The 18912-nt window shown below is 44.8% G+C and overlaps 2 protein-coding genes across 2 annotated transcripts; one reads left to right on the top strand and one right to left on the bottom strand.

Moving 5' to 3' along the window:
- Window positions 1-4645: 4645 nt before the first annotated feature.
- LOC138983063 (enolase-phosphatase E1-like) lies at window positions 4646-8632 on the bottom strand. Its single transcript, XM_070356467.1, has 5 exons — window positions 7597-8632; window positions 6477-7244; window positions 5967-6437; window positions 5585-5801; window positions 4646-5054 (listed from the first exon to the last, which is right to left on the bottom strand). Exons 1-5 carry the CDS (start codon window positions 8630-8632, stop codon window positions 4646-4648), a joined length of 2901 nt encoding a protein of 966 aa, XP_070212568.1.
- Window positions 8633-10761: 2129 nt separating this feature from the next.
- Window positions 10762-18197, top strand: LOC138983062 (uncharacterized). Its single transcript, XM_070356466.1, has 2 exons — window positions 10762-12402; window positions 18078-18197. The coding sequence occupies exons 1-2, from the start codon at window positions 10762-10764 to the stop codon at window positions 18195-18197; spliced, it is 1761 nt and encodes a 586-aa protein (XP_070212567.1).
- The last annotated feature ends 715 nt before the right edge of the window (window positions 18198-18912 follow it).

The raw sequence follows: 18912 nt of genomic DNA, 5'->3' as shown, positions 1-18912 counted from the left end.
AGGAGCTTGACCTTACGATAGTAAATAATGTCAGCAGGGCAAAGAAAATCTGAGAGAGAACAAAAAAGAAACTTGACACGTTTATCGGCCTTCTGTTTGACTTGGGCTTCATTTCCGACTCAAATGTAAAATCCATTCCTCTGCTCTTGCTGTGGAAACTGACTGGTGTGTGGCACGACGGGGTTAGTTGGGCTACAAACCATATCAACCACAAGTCACTCAAGTCAGGCCGGTGTAACACGAAATTATTACTCCACGAAAAATTTACTCCGGAGTAAACATTTCGTACAAAATTCTTACTCCGAGTACACCTTTCGTACGAGAAAAGAACTCCCCAAGGTACGACAATATTACTCCCTCCACAAAATTTTGACTCCCCAATTTTTTACTTCCAGTAAAAATCTCGTACGCGAAAATGGGATGCGTGCGAAGTTATAATGCCAATAATTATGTGATCTCGCGCTAACAAATGTCGCGCTGCCCTCCCTCCACCCCTTCCACCACCAAGACTAACAGGGGACAGGGGAGTAAAAGTTGCGTACACCTGGCGTGGGCAGTAAATTGCTCGTGTTAGGGTGGAATAGTTTATTCGTTATTTATTCGTCAGGGGAGTAACATTTTCGACCGAAATGTTGACTCGGAACACACCTGTCGTTGGAAGTTATTTTCTCGTGTTATGGAGGAGTAGTTTTTTCCACAGGCACTCGTCACGATAGGATCGGGATCAAAGTGGGCGGGGCCTGTGCGCTCTCAAGACTACTACTATTACCATAAGAAAAGACCCCCCGTCTATCACAAGTGACAGCCAAGACATAGGCCCCGTCCACCTCGTGACGAGTGCCTGTGTTTTTTTTCGTAAAGGGAGTAACATTTTCGTGCGAAATATTTACTCCGGAGTAAAAAATCTCGTGGGAGTAATTTTCTCGTGTTACACCGGACCGATTTCTGGTGAAGGTATTCCACAATGTAAACCTTACAGACACACTCCTTCTCGTAGTGGTAAGGCGTCCGCCCCGTGATCGGGAGGTCGTGGGTTCGAACCCCGGCCGGGTCATACCTAAGACTTTAAAATTGACAATCTAGTGGCTGCTCCGCCTGGCGTCTGGCATTATGGGGTTAGTGCTAGGACTGGTCACGGTCCGGTGTCAGAATAATGTGACTGGGTGAGACATGAAGCCTGTGCTGCGACTTCTGTCTTGTGTGTGGCGCACGTTATATGTCAAAGCAGCACCGCCCTGACATGGCCCTTCGTGGTCGGCTGGGCGTTTAGCAAACAAACAAACAAACAAACAAACAAACAAACTCCTTCTCGTGAAAACAGTTGGGCTCACTGTCTCCAACCTGGCCAGGCCATGGGATAAGAGTAAGATCATTAATCATCCACTGAGGCACACATCAAAACCCTGCTTGCTTAAAAAGCCACTGGTGGATTTCAGGCGACTCATTCATCAACAACAACCAACCAACCAACCAACCAACCAACCAAACAACCAACCAACCAAACAAACAAACAACCAAACAAACAAACAAACAAACAAACAAACAAACAAACAAAAACACTGTGCACGGAGACCACTCAAGGTGTTCAGTTTTGGTATGTGACTAAGTGGAGGGATAGTCTCATACTATTCAAAAGCCTTGGAAGATCTGATCGGGAAGGAGTGTGCTTCTAACATGCTGGATGCATGTCACCTGTTCATCTTCTTATTCTCTCAAGTGTCAGGTCACAGGTACCACATAGCTCCCACTTACTGTTGAATATATTTAGAACGCTTACTTCCCTTTTTGGGGATCTTTTCATTTGTAGCATGGACCAACCAGTTAGAGAGAGAGAGAGAGAGAGAGAGAGAGAGAGAGAGAGAGAGAGATGATAGGGGCGGGTTGGGGGGGGGGCAGAGAAACCGAAAGAGACATGCATGCAGACTGACAGACAGACAGATATGACCGACGCACGAACAAACAGACTGACATGGAAACACAAACACAGAAGGCGGGAAGGATAATGCATAAAAGCCGTGGGGACTATACGAAGCTTAGCAATTAATTACCGGGCGAGGTGCGAACAGAACTCCCTGAAGCTTTCTGCTCATTGCGATCCTAGATGGGGGTATCCGCGGAGCCACCGGGGATGCAAAATCCTCTTCCCACCTAACGCAGTTACGAAATGGAGGTGTAACCGGCTGTCACTGTTCATGTGCTTTAACTTGCTTCTTTTTCTGGGGCTCTTTTGGGAGTTGTCTTTTGTATGTCGTTGTTTTTACACCCCCGGTATAGGGGTGTCTATAGGTTTCACTGGATGTGTTTGTTTGTTTGTTTGTGTGTTTGTGTGTTTGTGTTCGCATATAGATCTCAAGAATGAACGGACCGATCGTCACCAAACTTGGTGAACAGGTTCTATACATTCCTGAGACGGTCCTTACAAAAATTGGGACCAGTCAAACACACGGTTAGGGAGTTATTGGTGGATTAAGATTAAGAGTGACATATTAATGGTCAAAGGGAAATAACCTTCTCAGTTGGTGGCAGTGAGAATGGTTATTTCCCTTTGACCAACGGGGGTGTTTTTCCTACCTCGACGTACCCTTTCGCAATGGACCCTGTGTTTACATTCTGACTTCTGACTTCTGACTTTTGACTTTTGACTTTTGACTTTTGACTTCTGACTTTCTCTCTTCTGACTTCTGACTTCTGACTTTCTCTCTTCTGACTTCTGACTTTTGACTTTTGTCTTTTGACTTTTGACTTTTGACTTCTGACTTTCTCTCTTCTGACTCCTGACTTCTGACTTCTGACTTCTGACTTTCTCTCTTCTGACTTCTGACTTCTGACTTTCTCTCTTCTGACTTCTGACTTTTGACTTTTGACTGACTTTTGACCTTTGACTTTTGACTTCTGACTTCTGACTTCTGACTTCGGGGGTGTTTTTCCTACCTCGGAGGAATTTCTTGTTTTCTCTCTCTCTCATGGGAATAGATTGGTTAGGTTCAGGTCAATGAGCTCAAAAAGGACACCAGTATGCGGCCTTCGCATGACCCGCCCCCCTCCCCGGAATCCTCTGTGAAGTGAGGTCTGGTGACCTTGATACCTTGAACTTTGACAAAGATCGTCCAAACTCTCATTACACCAGGAGTTAAGTGAAACTTAATAGTGTGTGAAGCTTCAAAAATGTTTTGGAAAAGGATGACTTTCAAATTGTTTACACAAACTCAACCCCGCTGTGACCTTCAAACTTGACACAGGTCAACGCGACTTCCATCGTAATTGCTAAGGTGAGTCAAGGCTGATTTAAGTCTTAGAAAAATACTGCTCGAATCGTTATCCTTAGAATGGACATTGTCATATGCGAGTATAATAGAGGACAGTACCTTTGATGGGGAATTATGTTTTCCCCGTCCATGACGAACCTTCGCACAAAACCTTATGCAAAGTTTTCTTGTATATCCCACGAGAAAATGTCAACGTGAAAAGATATATTGCCGGGCATATCCAGAGTCGACAGGCTAAAAATTGACGAAGATATGGGCGTGTTCTTTTTTCCCTTTTCTCTGTCAGCTTTTGTCTTCATAAAGCGTGACAGTCTGCTGGGAAATCAGTGCGCTTGTGTCTCTTTGATATGCTGCACAAGGAAATGTCATTTGTTCGTCTTATTTCGCCTTTACCACACTCTTACCATGACATTGTCTAACGTGCGTGTGTGTGTGTGTGTGTGTGTGTGTGTGTGTGTGTCACTTCCAGTCGTTCATATTATTACCTGCAAAATGTAGTTCCCTTTATTCTATTTTGAATTATTTGGCCAATCCTTTAGGTGTAAGGTGGCTGAATGGGACGATTTAACCCTCCGACACACACACACACACACACACACACACACACACACACACACACACACACACACACACACACACACTTTGATGTGAATCCAATAACACCATGCACGCTGGGCTACGTACGTTCCAAGTCCTTTTTTTTGTCGAAAGATAACCTGAAATGACAAAATAAACCATACAATATGCGTCAGAAAAATACACACGACCCGACCGTGGCCCCTCCCAGGTGGGACTACTAATCCTCCTCGCCATGATAGTCATCAATATAATTCAATGACTGTCAACAGAGATGCAATACGCGTAATGAAGAAGCCTGTGTGGAGACTAAATCGCATCAATGTAGCTCTTCGTCAACCAATGAATGAATAGAGACAAGATCACCAGTTACGGTACGTCACCGAATCAATGAAAATTACTCAGTCATCATCCAGAAATCTTCTTTACTCGCGTTCCTATCTCCCCTCCCCGAGGTAATATATCTGCAATTTTAGATTTCAGTTGACAACAGGCAATTTGAGGTCTGTTACTCCGGTGGCTGGGATATTCACCATTCAAAACTCCTGACTTGAATACTTACATACCACCACCATAGACCATCTTGATACTCACTAAGTTCATCACTACTTCAGCCCAGTCCTGTCTTCTGAACTGTGTCTCTGTCATGAGTTGTCACCTGAGTGTACTGACCACTCAGCCCAGCCCTGTCTTCTGAACTGTGTCTCTGTCATGAGTTGTCACCTGAGTGTACTGAGTCTCTTTCAGCCCTATCTTCTGAACTGTGTCTCTGTCATGAGTTGTCACCTGAGTGTACTGACCACTCAGCCCACCCCTATCTTCTGAACTGTGTCTCTGTCATGAGTTGTCACCTGAGTGTACTGACTCTCTTCCAGCCCTATCTTCTGAACTGTGTCTCTGTCATGAGTTGTCACCTGAGTGTACTGACTCTCTTCCAGCCCTATCTTCTGAACTGTGTCTCTGTCATGAGTTGTCACCTGAGTGTACTGACTCTCTTCCAGCCCTATATTCTGAACTGTGTCTCTGTCATGAGTTGTCACCTGAGTGTACTGACTCTCTTCCAGCCCTATCTTCTGAACTGTGTCTCTGTCATGAGTTGTCACCTGAGTGTACTGACTCTCTTCCAGCCCTATCTTCTGAACTGTGTCGCTGTCATGAGTTGTCACCTGAGTGTACTGACTCTCTTCCAGCCCTATATTCTGAACTGTTTCTCTGTCATGAGTTGTCACCTAAGTGTACTGACTCTCTTCCAGCTCTATATTCTGATCTGTGTCTCTGTCATGAGTTGTCACCTAAGTGTACTGACTCTCTTCCAGCCCTATATTCTGAACTGTGTCTCTGTCATGAGTTGTCACCTAAGTGTACTGACTCTCTTCCAGCTCTATATTCTGAACTGTGTCGCTGTCATGAGTTGTCACCTGAGTGTACTGAGTCTCTTCCAGCCTATATTCTGAACTGTGTCTCTGTCATGAGTTGTCACCTGAGTGTACTGAGTCTCTTTCAGCCCTATCTTCTGAACTGTGTCTCTGTCATGAGTTGTCACCTAAGTGTACTGACTCTCTTCCAGCCCTATCTTCTGAACTGTGTCTCTGTCATGAGTTGTCACCTGAGTGTACCGACTCTCTTCCAGCCCTATCTTCTGAACTGTGTCTCTGTCATGAGTTGTCACCTGAGTGTACTGACTCTCTTTCAGCCCTATCTTCTGAACTGTGTCTCTGTCATGAGTTGTCACCTAAGTGTACTGACTCTCTTCCAGCCCTATCTTCTGAACTGTGTCTCTGTCATGAGTTGTCACCTGAGTGTACTGACTCTCTTCCAGCCCTATCTTCTGAACTGTGTCGCTGTCATGAGTTGTCACATGAGTGTACTGACTCTCTTCCAGCCCTATCTTCTGAACTGTGTCTCTGTCATGAGTTGTCACCTGAGTGTACTGATTCTCTTCCAGCCCTATCTTCTGAACTGTGTGGCTGTCATGAGTTGTCACCTGAGTGTACTGAGTCTCTTTCAGCCCTATCTTCTGAACTGTGTCTCTGTCATGAGTTGTCACCTGAGTGTACTGACTCTCTTCCAGCCCTATCTTCTGAACTGTGTCTCTGTCATGAGTTGTCACCTAAGTGTACTGACTCTCTTCCAGCCCTATCTTCTGAACTGTGTCTCTGTCATGAGTTGTCACCTGAATGTACTGACTCTCTTTCAGCCCTATCTTCTGAACTGTGTCTCTGTCATGAGTTGTCACCTGAGTGTACTGACTCTCTTCCAGCCCTATCTTCTGAACTGTGTCTCTGTCATGAGTTGTCACCTGAGTGTACTGACTCTCTTCCAGCCCTATCTTCTGAACTGTGTCTCTGTCATGAGTTGTCACCTGAGTGTACTGACTCTCTTCCAGCCCTATCTTCTGAACTGTGTCTCTAGTTCTGTCATGAGTTGTCACCTGAGTGTACTGACTCTCTTCCAGCCCTATATTCTGAACTGTGTCTCTGTCATGAGTTGTCACCTGAGTGTACTGACTCGCTTCCAGCCCTATCTTCTGAACTGTGTCTCTGTCATGAGTTGGCACCTGCGTGTGCTGACTCTCTTCCAGCCCTATCTTCTGAACTGTGTCTCTGTCATGAGTTGTCACCTAAGTGTACTGACTCTCTTCCAGCCCTATCTTCTGAACTGTGTCGCTGTCATGAGTTGTCACCTGAGTGTACTGACTCTCTTCCAGCCCTATCTTCTGAACTGTGTCTCTGTCATGAGTTGTCACCTGCGTGTGCTGACTCTCTTCCAGCCCTATCTCCTGAACTGTGTCTCTGTCATGAGTTGTCACCTGCGTGTACTGACTCTCTTCCAGCCCTATCTTCTGAACTGTGTCTCTGTCATGAGTTGTCACCTGAGTGTACTGACTCTCTTCCAGCCCTATCTTCTGAACTGTGTCTCTGTCATGAGTTGTCACCTGCGTGTGCTGACTCTCTTCCAGCCCTATCTTCTGAACTGTGTCGCTGTCATGAGTTGTCACCTGGGTGTACTGATTCTCTTCCAGCCCTATCTTCTGAACTGTGTGGCTGTCATGAGTTGTCACCTGAGTGTACTGACTCTCTTCCAGCCCTATCTTCTGAACTGTGTCGCTGTCAGGAGTTGTCACATGAGTGTACTGACTCTCTTCCAGCCCTATCTTCTGAACTGTGTCTCTGTCATGAGTTGTCACCTGAGTGTACTGATTCTCTTCCAGCCCTATCTTCTGAACTGTGTGGCTGTCATGAGTTGTCACCTGAGTGTACTGACTCTCTTCGATCCCTATCTTCTGAACTGTGTCGCTGTCATGAGTTGTCACCTGAGTGTACTGACTCTCTTCGAGCCCTATCTTCTGAACTGTGTCGCTGTCATGAGTTGTCACCTGAGTGTACTGACTCTCTTCCAGCCCTATATTCTGAACTGTGTCTCTGTCATGAGTTGTCACCTAAGTGTACTGACTCTCTTCCAGCCCTATCTTCTGAACTGTGTCTCTGTCATGAGTTGTCACCTGAGTGTACTGACTCTCTTCCAGCCCTATATTCTGAACTGTGTCTCTGTCGTGAGTTGTCACCTGAGTGTACTGACTCTCTTCCAGCCCTATCTTCTGAACTGTGTCTCTGTCATGAGTTGTCACCTGAGTGTACTGACTCTCTTCCAGCTCTATATTCTGAACTGTGTCTCTGTCGTGAGTTGTCACCTGAGTGTACTGACTCTCTTCCAGCCCTATCTTCTGAACTGTGTCTCTGTCATGAGTTGTCACCTGTGTGCTGACTCTCTTCCAGCCCTATATTCTGAACTGTGTCGCTGTCATGAGTTGTCACCTGAGTGTACTGATTCTCTTCCAGCCCTATCTTCTGAACTGTGTGGCTGTCATGAGTTGTCACCTGAGTGTACTGACTCTCTTCCAGCCCTATCTTCTGAACTGTGTCGCTGTCATGAGTTGTCACATGAGTGTACTGACTCTCTTCCAGCCCTATCTTCTGAACTGTGTCTCTGTCATGAGTTGTCACCTGAGTGTACTGATTCTCTTCCAGCCCTATCTTCTGAACTGTGTGGCTGTCATGAGTTGTCACCTGAGTGTACTGACTCTCTTCCAGCCCTATCTTCTGAACTGTGTCGCTGTCATGAGTTGTCACCTGAGTGTACTGACTCTCTTCGAGCCCTATCTTCTGAACTGTGTCGCTGTCATGAGTTGTCACCTGAGTGTACTGACTCTCTTCCAGCCCTATCTTCTGAACTGTGTCTCTGTCATGAGTTGTCACCTGAGTGTACTGACTCTCTTCCAGCCCTATCTTCTGAACTGTGTCGCTGTCATGAGTTGTCACCTGAGTGTACTGACTCTCTTCCAGCCCTATCTTCTGAACTGTGTCTCTGTCATGAGTTGTTACCTGAGTGTACTGACTCTTTTCCAGCCCTATCTTCTGAACTGTGTCGCTGTCATGAGTTGTCACCTGAGTGTACTGACTCTTTTCCAGCCCTATCTTCTGAACTGTTTCTCTGTCATGAGTTGTCACCTGAGTGTACTGACTCTTTTCCAGCCCTATCTTCTGAACTGTTTCTCGGTCATGAGTTGTCACCTGAGTGTACTGACTCTCTTCCAGCCCTATCTTCTGAACTGTGTCGCTGTCATGAGTTGTCACCTGAGTGTACTGATTCTCTTCCAGCCCTATCTTCTGAACTGTATCGCTGTAATGAGTTGTCACCCGAGTGTACTGACTCTCTTCCAGCCCTATTATCTGAACTGTGTCGCTGTCATGAGTTGTCACCTGCGTGTACTGACTCTCTTCCAGCCCCATCTTCTGAACTGTGTCTCTGTCATGAGTTGTCACCTGAGTGTACTGACCACTCAGCACAGCCCTGTCTTCTGAACTGTGTCTCTGTCATGAGTTGTCACAGTTGTCAAAAGCTTCGTCAACTTTCCACTTTCACGACAAGCTCCCTTTACCAAGCTTCAATTAAGAACCCTGAATGCGAAAGATCAAAACAAAACCCTAGGTACTACTTTCACTATCGTCGTCTGCAACGAAAACCGAAAATGGCGAACCGCTTTGCTACGTACACAGAGGACGAAATTTTTTAAAAAAAAAGATCGAACCATACACCTGTGACTAGGAAAAGTTGCATAGACAGTTCCGTGCGGATCTCACCACGTATCAACGTACATCCGATGCTCAGGACCTACAGATAGGTGACGCTTTGGCGATTGAGGCTTCGTCTTCAGCTCTAACACGAACGCAGACAGTCAGGCAGGTCTAATCTGCACCAGCGGTGTTGGAAGGTTTTGATTTAGAAACACTCGAATGTTACTTCGACGAGATAAACGAACCAAAAATCAAAAGTGTGCCCCAAATTCGGAAAATATTCTTTCAAAACGGCACTGTAAAAACCATCAACATCACTGTGAGAAAATAAACAATACAAACACAACCAGTTTCCCTGTGGAACATTTCGGGTGGACTTTCCCACGACCTGACCTACAAAAATCCTCCGTGTTCGTTCGCGCTTTGCATTCAATCTGTGTTAGTGCGCGTGTGTGTTTGTGTGTTTAGCTTTCGTTGGTATGTGCTGTTTGGTTCAAAATAAGTTTATCTTTTTTCATTGAAAGATTCAGAAACGTTTGTTGATACTTTGTTGAATGCATTCAACCAGAAAAGACACGAAACGCATTGAATCTATTTTCTGCGCGCATGCGTGTGTAGGGTATGTGTAAAAGGGCAATTGTGTTTTTCAGTCTTGATTTGTGCCTGTTATTTCGTCCCCAAAAACTCATTTATATCTTTCTATGCCTATGCTGTGAGACATAATCGCTATTACGAGTTAGTCGTGTGACAGAGAGTTTTCTTGCACACTCGACTGCTGCTGTCTCACTTCGGCTACGCCGTCGTGAGACATCTACAGTCTCGTGTGCAAGAAAACTCTGTCACACGACCAACTCGTAATAGCGGGTAATATTGCCGATGCCTCCAAATAAGAGGGCCCCAAAGGGTTTAAAATCGTGATCGTGATTGGCGTTTTTTGACCTTTCTGTGACCGTGATTGCCGAAATTTCCATTTCTGTGATCGTGATGGGACTTTGCCCGTGATCCGTGATGACAAAAAAATCAAGTCTCGTGATCGTGATCGTCATTTGTTTTCGTGATCGTGATGGGCATTATTGCAAAGCATTTTATTTTCAACGTACATTTTTCACAGCTGTATCACTCTATGATCCTCTATTCGTCAAGGAGCCAATCCCGATTGAAGGGAAGCAACAACACATTCACAAAATATGATGTTGACAGCGATTGCTTCCCTTTAAGAGAACCAATCACACAAAAGAAGAGATCCAATCAGAAGGCAAATTGCTAAAGTCTGCCAAACTTCCTTTAAACAGTACTTTATTCATAAACAGACACATGATAATATAACAAAATCATTAAGAAGGAGCACAACAAGTTTAAAACTTATGGTAAGTGCTCACATAAACATTCCTGAAATTTCATGGCGGATTATGATCAATGCGACACATTTTTTGAAAAAGAGATGAGACAAAAAAACAAAAACAAATTATATATATATATAAAAAAAAATAATAATAAATAAAAAAATAAAAAAAAATAAAAAAAGGAAAAAAAAAAAAAAGGAAAAAAAAGAAAAGGAGAAAAACAGCAAGGAAAACTTAGTTTGAATTATCGAACACAATCTGTGTCAATACCGAAAACGAAAACAAACTTCATCCAATGGAAGGGCTTCGTGCAAAAGTTTTGAGTGCATTCAGTCAAATTCGAATTCGAAGATCAAAAATGGCGTGCAGCAGTACTGTCATCGAACTTCTGTTATATTTTGTGGATTCAAGCCAGACCAAAGCAGGCGGCGAGAATGCCTTCCTTGGTGGAAAGGTCTTTCCGAAGACGAAATATCAAGATATGTTGATCTATGTTGCTCTATGACTGTTCTGAATGTAGGCAAAGACGACGATCTTTTGTTGTTGCCACCTTCACGCCTAACCTACACACGCGACCAGCTTCTGTCTCTGCCACCCGCTACGCTTGACCCGTCTGTTGCTGATGACATCAGAGGTGCTGGTATTGGTTACCACCTCCCCCACATTCGCACTCATCGAGCAGGCCGTCGTAAGCAAAGAGGGATCTCCGTGGTGTGTGGGTCTGTCAGAGGTTTGTCAGACTGTGGAGAAAGGTCAGGTGTCAACTTTGATAACCTCATTCGTGTGCCTATCGTCGCTTGTTTCGACACTGTGCCATCAGCTGATCTATGCGTAACGTCATTCAACGCCCAGTCTGTAGGCCGCAAAGAAAAGCGGTCTGCTATCAATGAATACATTCTCAGTAACGATGTTGACATTATGTGTGTTACGGAAACGTGGCTCCGCGAAGCTGGAGACGAGGCCAAGTGTCGTGACCTCGCTCCCCCTGGCTACACCACCTCCTCCTTCCCTCGGTCGACTGCTACACGCGGGGGCGGTATTGCCTTCGTAGTTTCGGACAAACTGAGACCTCACATTAAACTCACATCTGACTTTCCGTTTAGTCACTCAACCTTTGAACTTGCACAGCTGACTCTCTCCTTCCAGCAAAGAGTCGTTAACATTCTCACTGTGTACAGACCCCCGCCAAGCAAGAAGAACAAGTTTACGGATGCTAAGTTTCTGGAACAGTTACCGGACTTTCTTGAATATGCAAATAACCTACCAGGCTCGCTGCTTATTGTTGGTGACTTTAATTATCACTTTGACACTCCATCACACTTTTACACATCCAAAGTGCTTGACGTTCTCAATATGTTTGATCTGTGTCAGTCTGTTTCAGAGCCCACCCATGTACGTGGTCACATTGTTGATTGGGTTGTTTTCAGGGAAGAAGATGGTCTGGTTAAGTCGACGTCTGTTGAACCGTCCCTTTCGTCCGATCACTATTGTGTCACGTGCACTCTTGACTTCGCAAAACCCCCCTCCCCTAGAGTGTACAGGGAAGTTCGTAGACTGGCGTCTATGGACGTCGAGGCCTTTAAGGCCGACTTTCTTGCCGACTTGCCCTCACTGCCGTCCGCCGAACAGCTCTTTCGTGTTTTGCGTGCCATTCTGGACACACACGCCCCTTCTACCCGTCGTTTGGTCTCTAATCGTCCCCCCTCCCCGTGGTATAGCGGTGTGGGACCTGAACTACAAGACGCCAAGCGGGAGAGGAGGGGGGCGGAGCGTCAGTGGCGCGCCACAGGTCTAACCGTGCACCGGCAAGTATTTCAGGCGGCCAGAAACCGGGTCATCGCCATCGTCGACCATGCCAAGTCTGCATTCTTCTCATCCAAAATACTCGCATGCACCTCAGTCAAACAGCTGTTTAGTGTCACCAATGACATCTTAGGCAAGGTGACTTGTCCCCCTCTTCCCACTATGTTCTCTGTACATGAGCTTCCCCAGAAGTTCGCTGACTTTTTCACTGCGAAGATCGCGCTTATTCGCGAGAAGCTTGATTCTGCTGTTGTCCCGCCTTCACCGGTTGCCGATAGGATGTATTGTGGTCCAGCTCTGCAGCGTTTTGAGCCTGTCACCAGCGAGTTTGTAAAAAAGGTGTGTTTAGGCGCTAGTCCGAAAACGTGCGAGCTTGACCCCATTCCGTCCTCTCTGCTGTGTGATTGTATTGATGACCTTCTTCCATATCTCACTCACGTCATCAACGACTCTCTGACTTCCGGCTCATTCCCAGATGAATTCGAACCTGCAATAGTTAGGCCCCTCATCAAAAAACCTTCACTTGACAAGAATTCCTTGAAAAACTTTAGGCCCGTTTCGAACTTGTCATTCCTTTCAAAAATCACTGAAAAAATTGTCCTTTCACAACTTCTCACTCATCTAGAGCAAAACCACCTTCTCAACACCCATCAGTCTGCATACAGGAAAAACCATAGTACTGAGACAGCACTTCTGAAGATTGTAAACGACATCCTTCTTGGCTTTGACGAAAATCAGGTCTCCATTCTAACACTACTGGACTTGTCTAGCGCATTTGATACGATAGACCACGAAATTCTGCTCCACAGGCTTCAGCACTCCTTTGGTGTTCATGATCTGGCCCTTTCCTGGGTTCGTTCGTACCTTACTAACCGGACGCAGACCGTTTGTGTCAACGGCATCAAATCTCAACCTTCAGCTCTCCAGTACGGTGTCCCGCAAGGGTCCGTGCTTGGCCCCATACTTTTCGTTCTATATGCCTCCCCTGTGTCCGATGTTATCAGTCGCCATGCGTTGTCGCACGAGAGTTTCGCTGATGATACACAGCTTCATCAGTCTGCCCCTCTTGCTGAAGTTGACGTTCTGGTATCTCGGACACAGGATTGCATTGCGGACCTCAGTGATTGGATGTCTTTAAACAAACTCCAGTTAAATAGTGACAAAACCGAAGTTATGCTGGCCTGTCCCAAGAAATTTCTCAATCACCCTTCTCTTCCTGCCTCTCTCACTGTCAACGAACTACCTATCTCTTTCTCTCCGTCTGTCCGCAGCCTTGGCGTCACTCTCGATCCAACTCTCTCTTTCCAAAAACACATCTCTAACATCTGCAAGTCCGCCTATCTAGAGCTGCGCAAGATTAGTTCAGTCCGTCACTACCTCACCACTGATGCAACCAAAACGTTAGTGTGTTCTTTAGTCCTCTCAAAGATAGATTATTGCAATTCTCTTCTGGCCGGTCTCCCTAAGTACCTTTTAGATAGACTTCAAAGGATCCAAAATAACGCTGCCCGCCTGGTCTTCAAATCTTCCAAGTATGAACACGCCACACCCCTTCTTCACTCTCTACACTGGCTGCCTATCACTAAAAGGATCGAATACAAACTCTCCTCTCTTTCTTTTGCCGTCGTTTCTGGTTCTGCCCCAGAATACTTCTCAGAACTCCTCAATCTCTACACCCCCTCTCGTCAGCTTCGCTCCGCCGCCGACACTCGACTCTTCCGACTCCCCACAGTGCAAACAAAGACATGTGGCGAGAGGTCCTTCGCCTATCAAGCCCCTGTGACCTGGAATAGATTACCTCTGCCTCTCAGACACACAGATTCTTTCACTACATTCAAGACAAATCTCAAAACACACCTCTTTCAGCGCAAGTGATTTTCCCTCCAGCATCTCCCCACCCACCCCATCCCGCCCCACCTCACCCCCTACCTAGTGCCTAAAATAACGTGTATATATATTTTCTGCGCTTTGTGTCAGCACTGTTTGTGTGTGTGTAAATAGTATTGTTGACACGTTTTTATACAGTAGCCTTATGTGGTTCTTGTTCCTAGGCTGTGTATTGGATTGTCATTGTATGCCTGCATCATTAGTTGTCAGTAATTATTACATGTGCTGATTGTTCTCTTTGCCTGCGCGCGTATAGTATGTTGGTTATGATTGGTCATAGTATGTTTGTTTATGTTTGGTCGTTATCTTTGCCTGTGCGTGTATTGTATGTTTGGTCGTTTTTTTTGCCTGTGCATGTATAGTTTGTTGGTTATGTTTGGTCGGTTTCTTTGCCTGTGCGTGTATAGTATGCTTGGTCGATGTATGTATTGTAAAGCGCTAAGAGTAGACATTTTTCTAGAATAGCGCTATAAAAGTTTGCATTATTATTATTAAAGATCTTGAAATTTGTTCAAGATCTTTGAGTTTGAGTGAGATCATTGACATTGTCGACATTGCCACGTCCGGTTGTCACTCGCTCAGCGTGACCTCGACTGGCTCGATATCGAGTCTGCGTGTAGCCAAAACCGAAACTAGAAATGTGTTTTTCATCCCAGCAACCTGGACACGCTTCGCATAGATTCTAATTGTCGCTTCTTTGCATTAAGCTTGGATTTATTTTAGCGCCTGTGGCTTTAATATCAACAATGGGTTAAATTCAGAAACAATGGCGGGGAGACGTGCCAGTTTGGGTCACTTGATCCTCATGTCAAAGACGATCAAAGTCATGTTCTTTGGGGATTTTGTCAGGCATGCTACTTTTCCGGTAATTGCCGGAAATCCGATAAAGCCGTTTTCAAAATCAGGTAAAGTCAAATTTATTCCGGTGAAGTTGAAACATTTCCGCAAAAACGATCCGTGTGAATATCGCGCAACGCGACCGGGCGCCGGTCTCAATGAAGCCAGCGCACAGTAGTGTTGTTTTCACCAGTTTGGAGGTGTGTTGAATGGTGGTGGGGGGAGGCTAAAATGGAATTTTTAACAAGATCACAACACTATTACAGCCCTGAAAATGATGCCCAGAATGCACCAGATTGCACAAATTTTAACCGTTTTTTGAAAAAAAAATCCGGGGGGGGCATGCCCCCGGGCCCCCCTAGTTGGCTCGCCTGCTTCGCAGGCTCAGGCTTGTGGCTTCGCCACTGGCACTGGCACTGCGCGCTTCTTTCAGGTAAAACCATTTTTGGCCTGTATCTGTTTGATTTTCAAGCCCATGAAACCAGGCGATGGTGTACCTCAAATTGTATGGCAAAGTTGAAAATAAAGAACCCATCACACATACATGTACTTTAATTTCAATCCACCCAATAGTTTTTGAGAAAATGGGTTTACAAGATATAGCTCTGGAAATGTGAAATTGTGTAAGTATATATTCATGTGTGTGAGTGAGGGTGTGGGAGTTGAATGTGCGGTATGAGTGGAGAGAGAGAGAGAGAGAGAGAGAGAGAGAGAGAGAGAGAGAGAGAGAGAGAGAGAGAGAGAGAGAGAGACAGAGAGACAGAGACAGAGAGAGAGAGACAGAGAGAAAACAATGAAAACAACATTCTTGTTACTGATTACAAACCATGATATGAATTTCTATGTGTGTATGAAAGAGAACTAAAAAAATAATAATAAAAAAGTGCAACAGTTCTCACTTTGTGTTGAATAAACAATAGATCCAGAGGAGCGAATTACTGTGTGGTTGTGTTTACTTTGACACGTGCTTTCTGTACCTGCAACTTTTACCGTGACCGTGATTTGCCACTGGTGTTCGTGATCGTGAAAACAAAAATCAAGGTAACTGTGATCGTGAAAGCTAAAATTTCCCTTCCCGTGATCGAGATGATACCCCCCCTTTGGGGCCCTCCAAATAAAATAACAAAACAAAATCACCGCTCAATTTTGTTTTTTCATAGCTGGTGCGCATGCATGTGCTTGTATGCGTTGTCAACGACACACACAGAAATATATCTCCGGTGCACTCGTATATGTTGGGTTCAACTTTTTAATGACAAAAAATTAATGTCCACACAATTTTACAAGCATTTTCGATTTATTCTCCAATCGTATCGATCCTGATCAGGTGCTTAATTCACCACAGATCCGCCGCAGTAGTAATTTTCGGCTTCCGTTATTTTAACAATATTCACCATATCAAAGAGCAATGTCCTCATTCGTCGAAGGCTGAATGCCAGTTAAATGTAAAATTAGTCGAACGTATACTCCTCGCATGACGAATTGTATACGGCATAGGACGCAGACTCTCCCTCTCCCTCTCTCTCTCTCCCCCCCCCCCCTCTCTCTCTCTCTCTCTCTCTCTCTCTCTCTCCCTCTCTCTCTCTCTCTCCCTCTCTCTCTCTCTCTCTCTCTCTCTCTCTCCCTCTCCCTCTCCCTCTCTCCCTCTCCCTCTATTCCTCTCTCCCTCTCCCTCTCCCCTCTCTCCCTCCGTCCGTCCGTCTCTCTCTCTCTCCCTCTCTCTCTCTGTCTCTCTCTCTGTCTGTCTCCCCCTCTCCCCCTCTCTCTCTCTCACTCTGACTTTATTCCTCTCTCCCCCTCCCTCTCCCTCTCCCCTCTCTCCCTCCGTCCGTCCGTCCGTCTCTCTCTCTCTCTCTCTCTCTCTTTCTCTCTCTCTCTCTCTCTCTCTCTCTCTCTCTCTCTCTCTCTCTCCCTCCCTCGTGTTTGTCTGCGCGTGCGTGCGCGCGTCCGGATCCAGGCAAGGAACATTAATATTCTCTAACTCCTAAATCTCGGTTGCAGCTGGTGCGAATATCAAGTGTATTTTGACATTTAGTCAAGTTTTGACTAAATGTTTTAACATAGAGGGGGAATCGAGACGAGGGTCGTGGTGTATGTGTGTGTGTGTGTGTGTGTGTGTGTGTGTGTGTGTGTGTGTGTGTGTGTGTGTGTGTGTGTGTGTGTGTGTGTGTGTGTGTGTCTGTGTGTGTGTCTGTGCGTGTGTGTGTGTGTAGAGCGATTCAGACCAAACTACTGGACCGATCTTTATGAAATTTGACATGAGAGTTCCCGGGAATGATATCCCCAGATACTTTTTTCTTTTTTTTGATGAATACTTTTGATGACGTCATATCCGGCTTTTTGTAAAAGTTGAGGCGGCACTGTCACACCCTCATTTTTCAATCAAATTGATTGAAATATTTGTAAAGCAATCTTCGACGAAGGCCGGACTTCGGTATTGCATTTCAACTTGGTGGCTTAAAAATTAATGAATGACTTTGGTCATTAAAAATCTAAAAATTGTAATAAATCTTATTTTAATACAAAACGATCCAAATTTACCTTCATCTTATTCTACATTATTTCCTGATTCCAAAAACATATAAATATGTTATATTTGGATTAAAAACAAGTTCTGAAAATTGAAAATATAAAATTATGATCAAAATTAAATTTCCGAAATCGATTTAAAAACAATTTCATCTTATCTTATTCCTTGTCGGTTCCTGATTCCAAAACCATATAGATATGATATATTTGGATTAAAAACACGCTCAGAAAGTTAAAACGAAGAGAGGTACAGAAAAGTGTGCTATGCAGCACAGCGAAACCACTACCGCGCTGAACAGGCTTGTCAGTTTCACTCCGTCATGCACAAGCGGCGGACTACGGTCATTGTGAAAAAATGCAGTGCGTTCAGTTTCATTCTGTGAGTTCCACAGCTTGACTAAATGTAGTAATTTCGCTTTGCGCGACTTGTTATTTTGTTGCGGAGGACACAAATGGCGGAATTGCGCTCACTTCTGTTTACAACACTAAAGATCAAAATTACCATTGCATCGGGGGGGGGGGGGGGGGGGGGGACGCGGAAGCTTCAATTAACAAGTTCACAAAACTAAACCGACAAGACAACATGTGCGACTTGACTCAACAAAAGAACAAATAAAAAAAACACGCCGCCGAAAGGACAAAAGTATCAATGAGAAGACAAAACAACGCAAGGTAAGGTAGAAAAACAAGAAGTGCTCACCCATGATGTCAACAAGAGATGCCATTTGATCATTTTCATGGCGCCCATTGTTTTGTTTCAGCAAGAGATGATCATTGACTGCAATGCATGGTCGTCCACAAGACACTACCAGCTGGTAACACAATGTTCAGCAACATTCCGCTGGCAGTCTGAAGTGACACTGGAACAGCACTGTCCGTAATGCAGTCATTCTCAGTAATAACTACTGTTCCATCGTTCAAGACACTTTTGGGTGGCATAACTTGTTCAGCAAACTCCGACAACAGTCGCATACGCTTCCAGAAAATTGCATCGCAATACACACTTCCAGAATATTTAACTTATCAACACACTGCCGAGAAATCATTGGATTAACACGCTCGCAGAGATTTTGTTTGTAGGCCTAATGTAGGGAGGCCCACTGACAGTAAGCGTGAACAGACCACAAAAGGCCATTTTGGGAGTGCTGTAAACAGCTTCAAAATTAAGCAATGTTCTTATAGTTCAGGTTTGAAATGTAAAAGTACTTATAGAATTGCTGTGCAAAGTTTGAAGCCTGTTAGAATTATACATTTGGAGGTATTGGACTGTAAAGTCAGGCAAATATGCGATTTTTTCACAATTGGGAAGTTATGTACAGGGCGACAAATTAAAAAAAGCAAAAAGAAATGACCTTTTCGGTTTTATTTTATAAAACAGATTGCAGCAACCACAAATGTATCACAGTTGAACCAATAAATGCAATAAAAAGGGTTTTATAGCCGATTGCAATTTTAGGCTATATTGACGTCATCACACGAAATTTAAGAAACGCGAACAAGCAAATCTTCAGTGGTTTTACAGGTAAAGATGTCATACGATATATCAAATTGAAGATCTCTTTGTGTACAATCTAGCTGTCATACTTTTGATGCTGT

This window comes from Littorina saxatilis, linkage group LG12, assembly GCF_037325665.1.
Source record: "Littorina saxatilis isolate snail1 linkage group LG12, US_GU_Lsax_2.0, whole genome shotgun sequence".
NCBI lineage: Eukaryota > Metazoa > Mollusca > Gastropoda > Littorinimorpha > Littorinidae > Littorina > Littorina saxatilis.
This window is presented reverse-complemented; position numbering and strand designations above follow the sequence as displayed.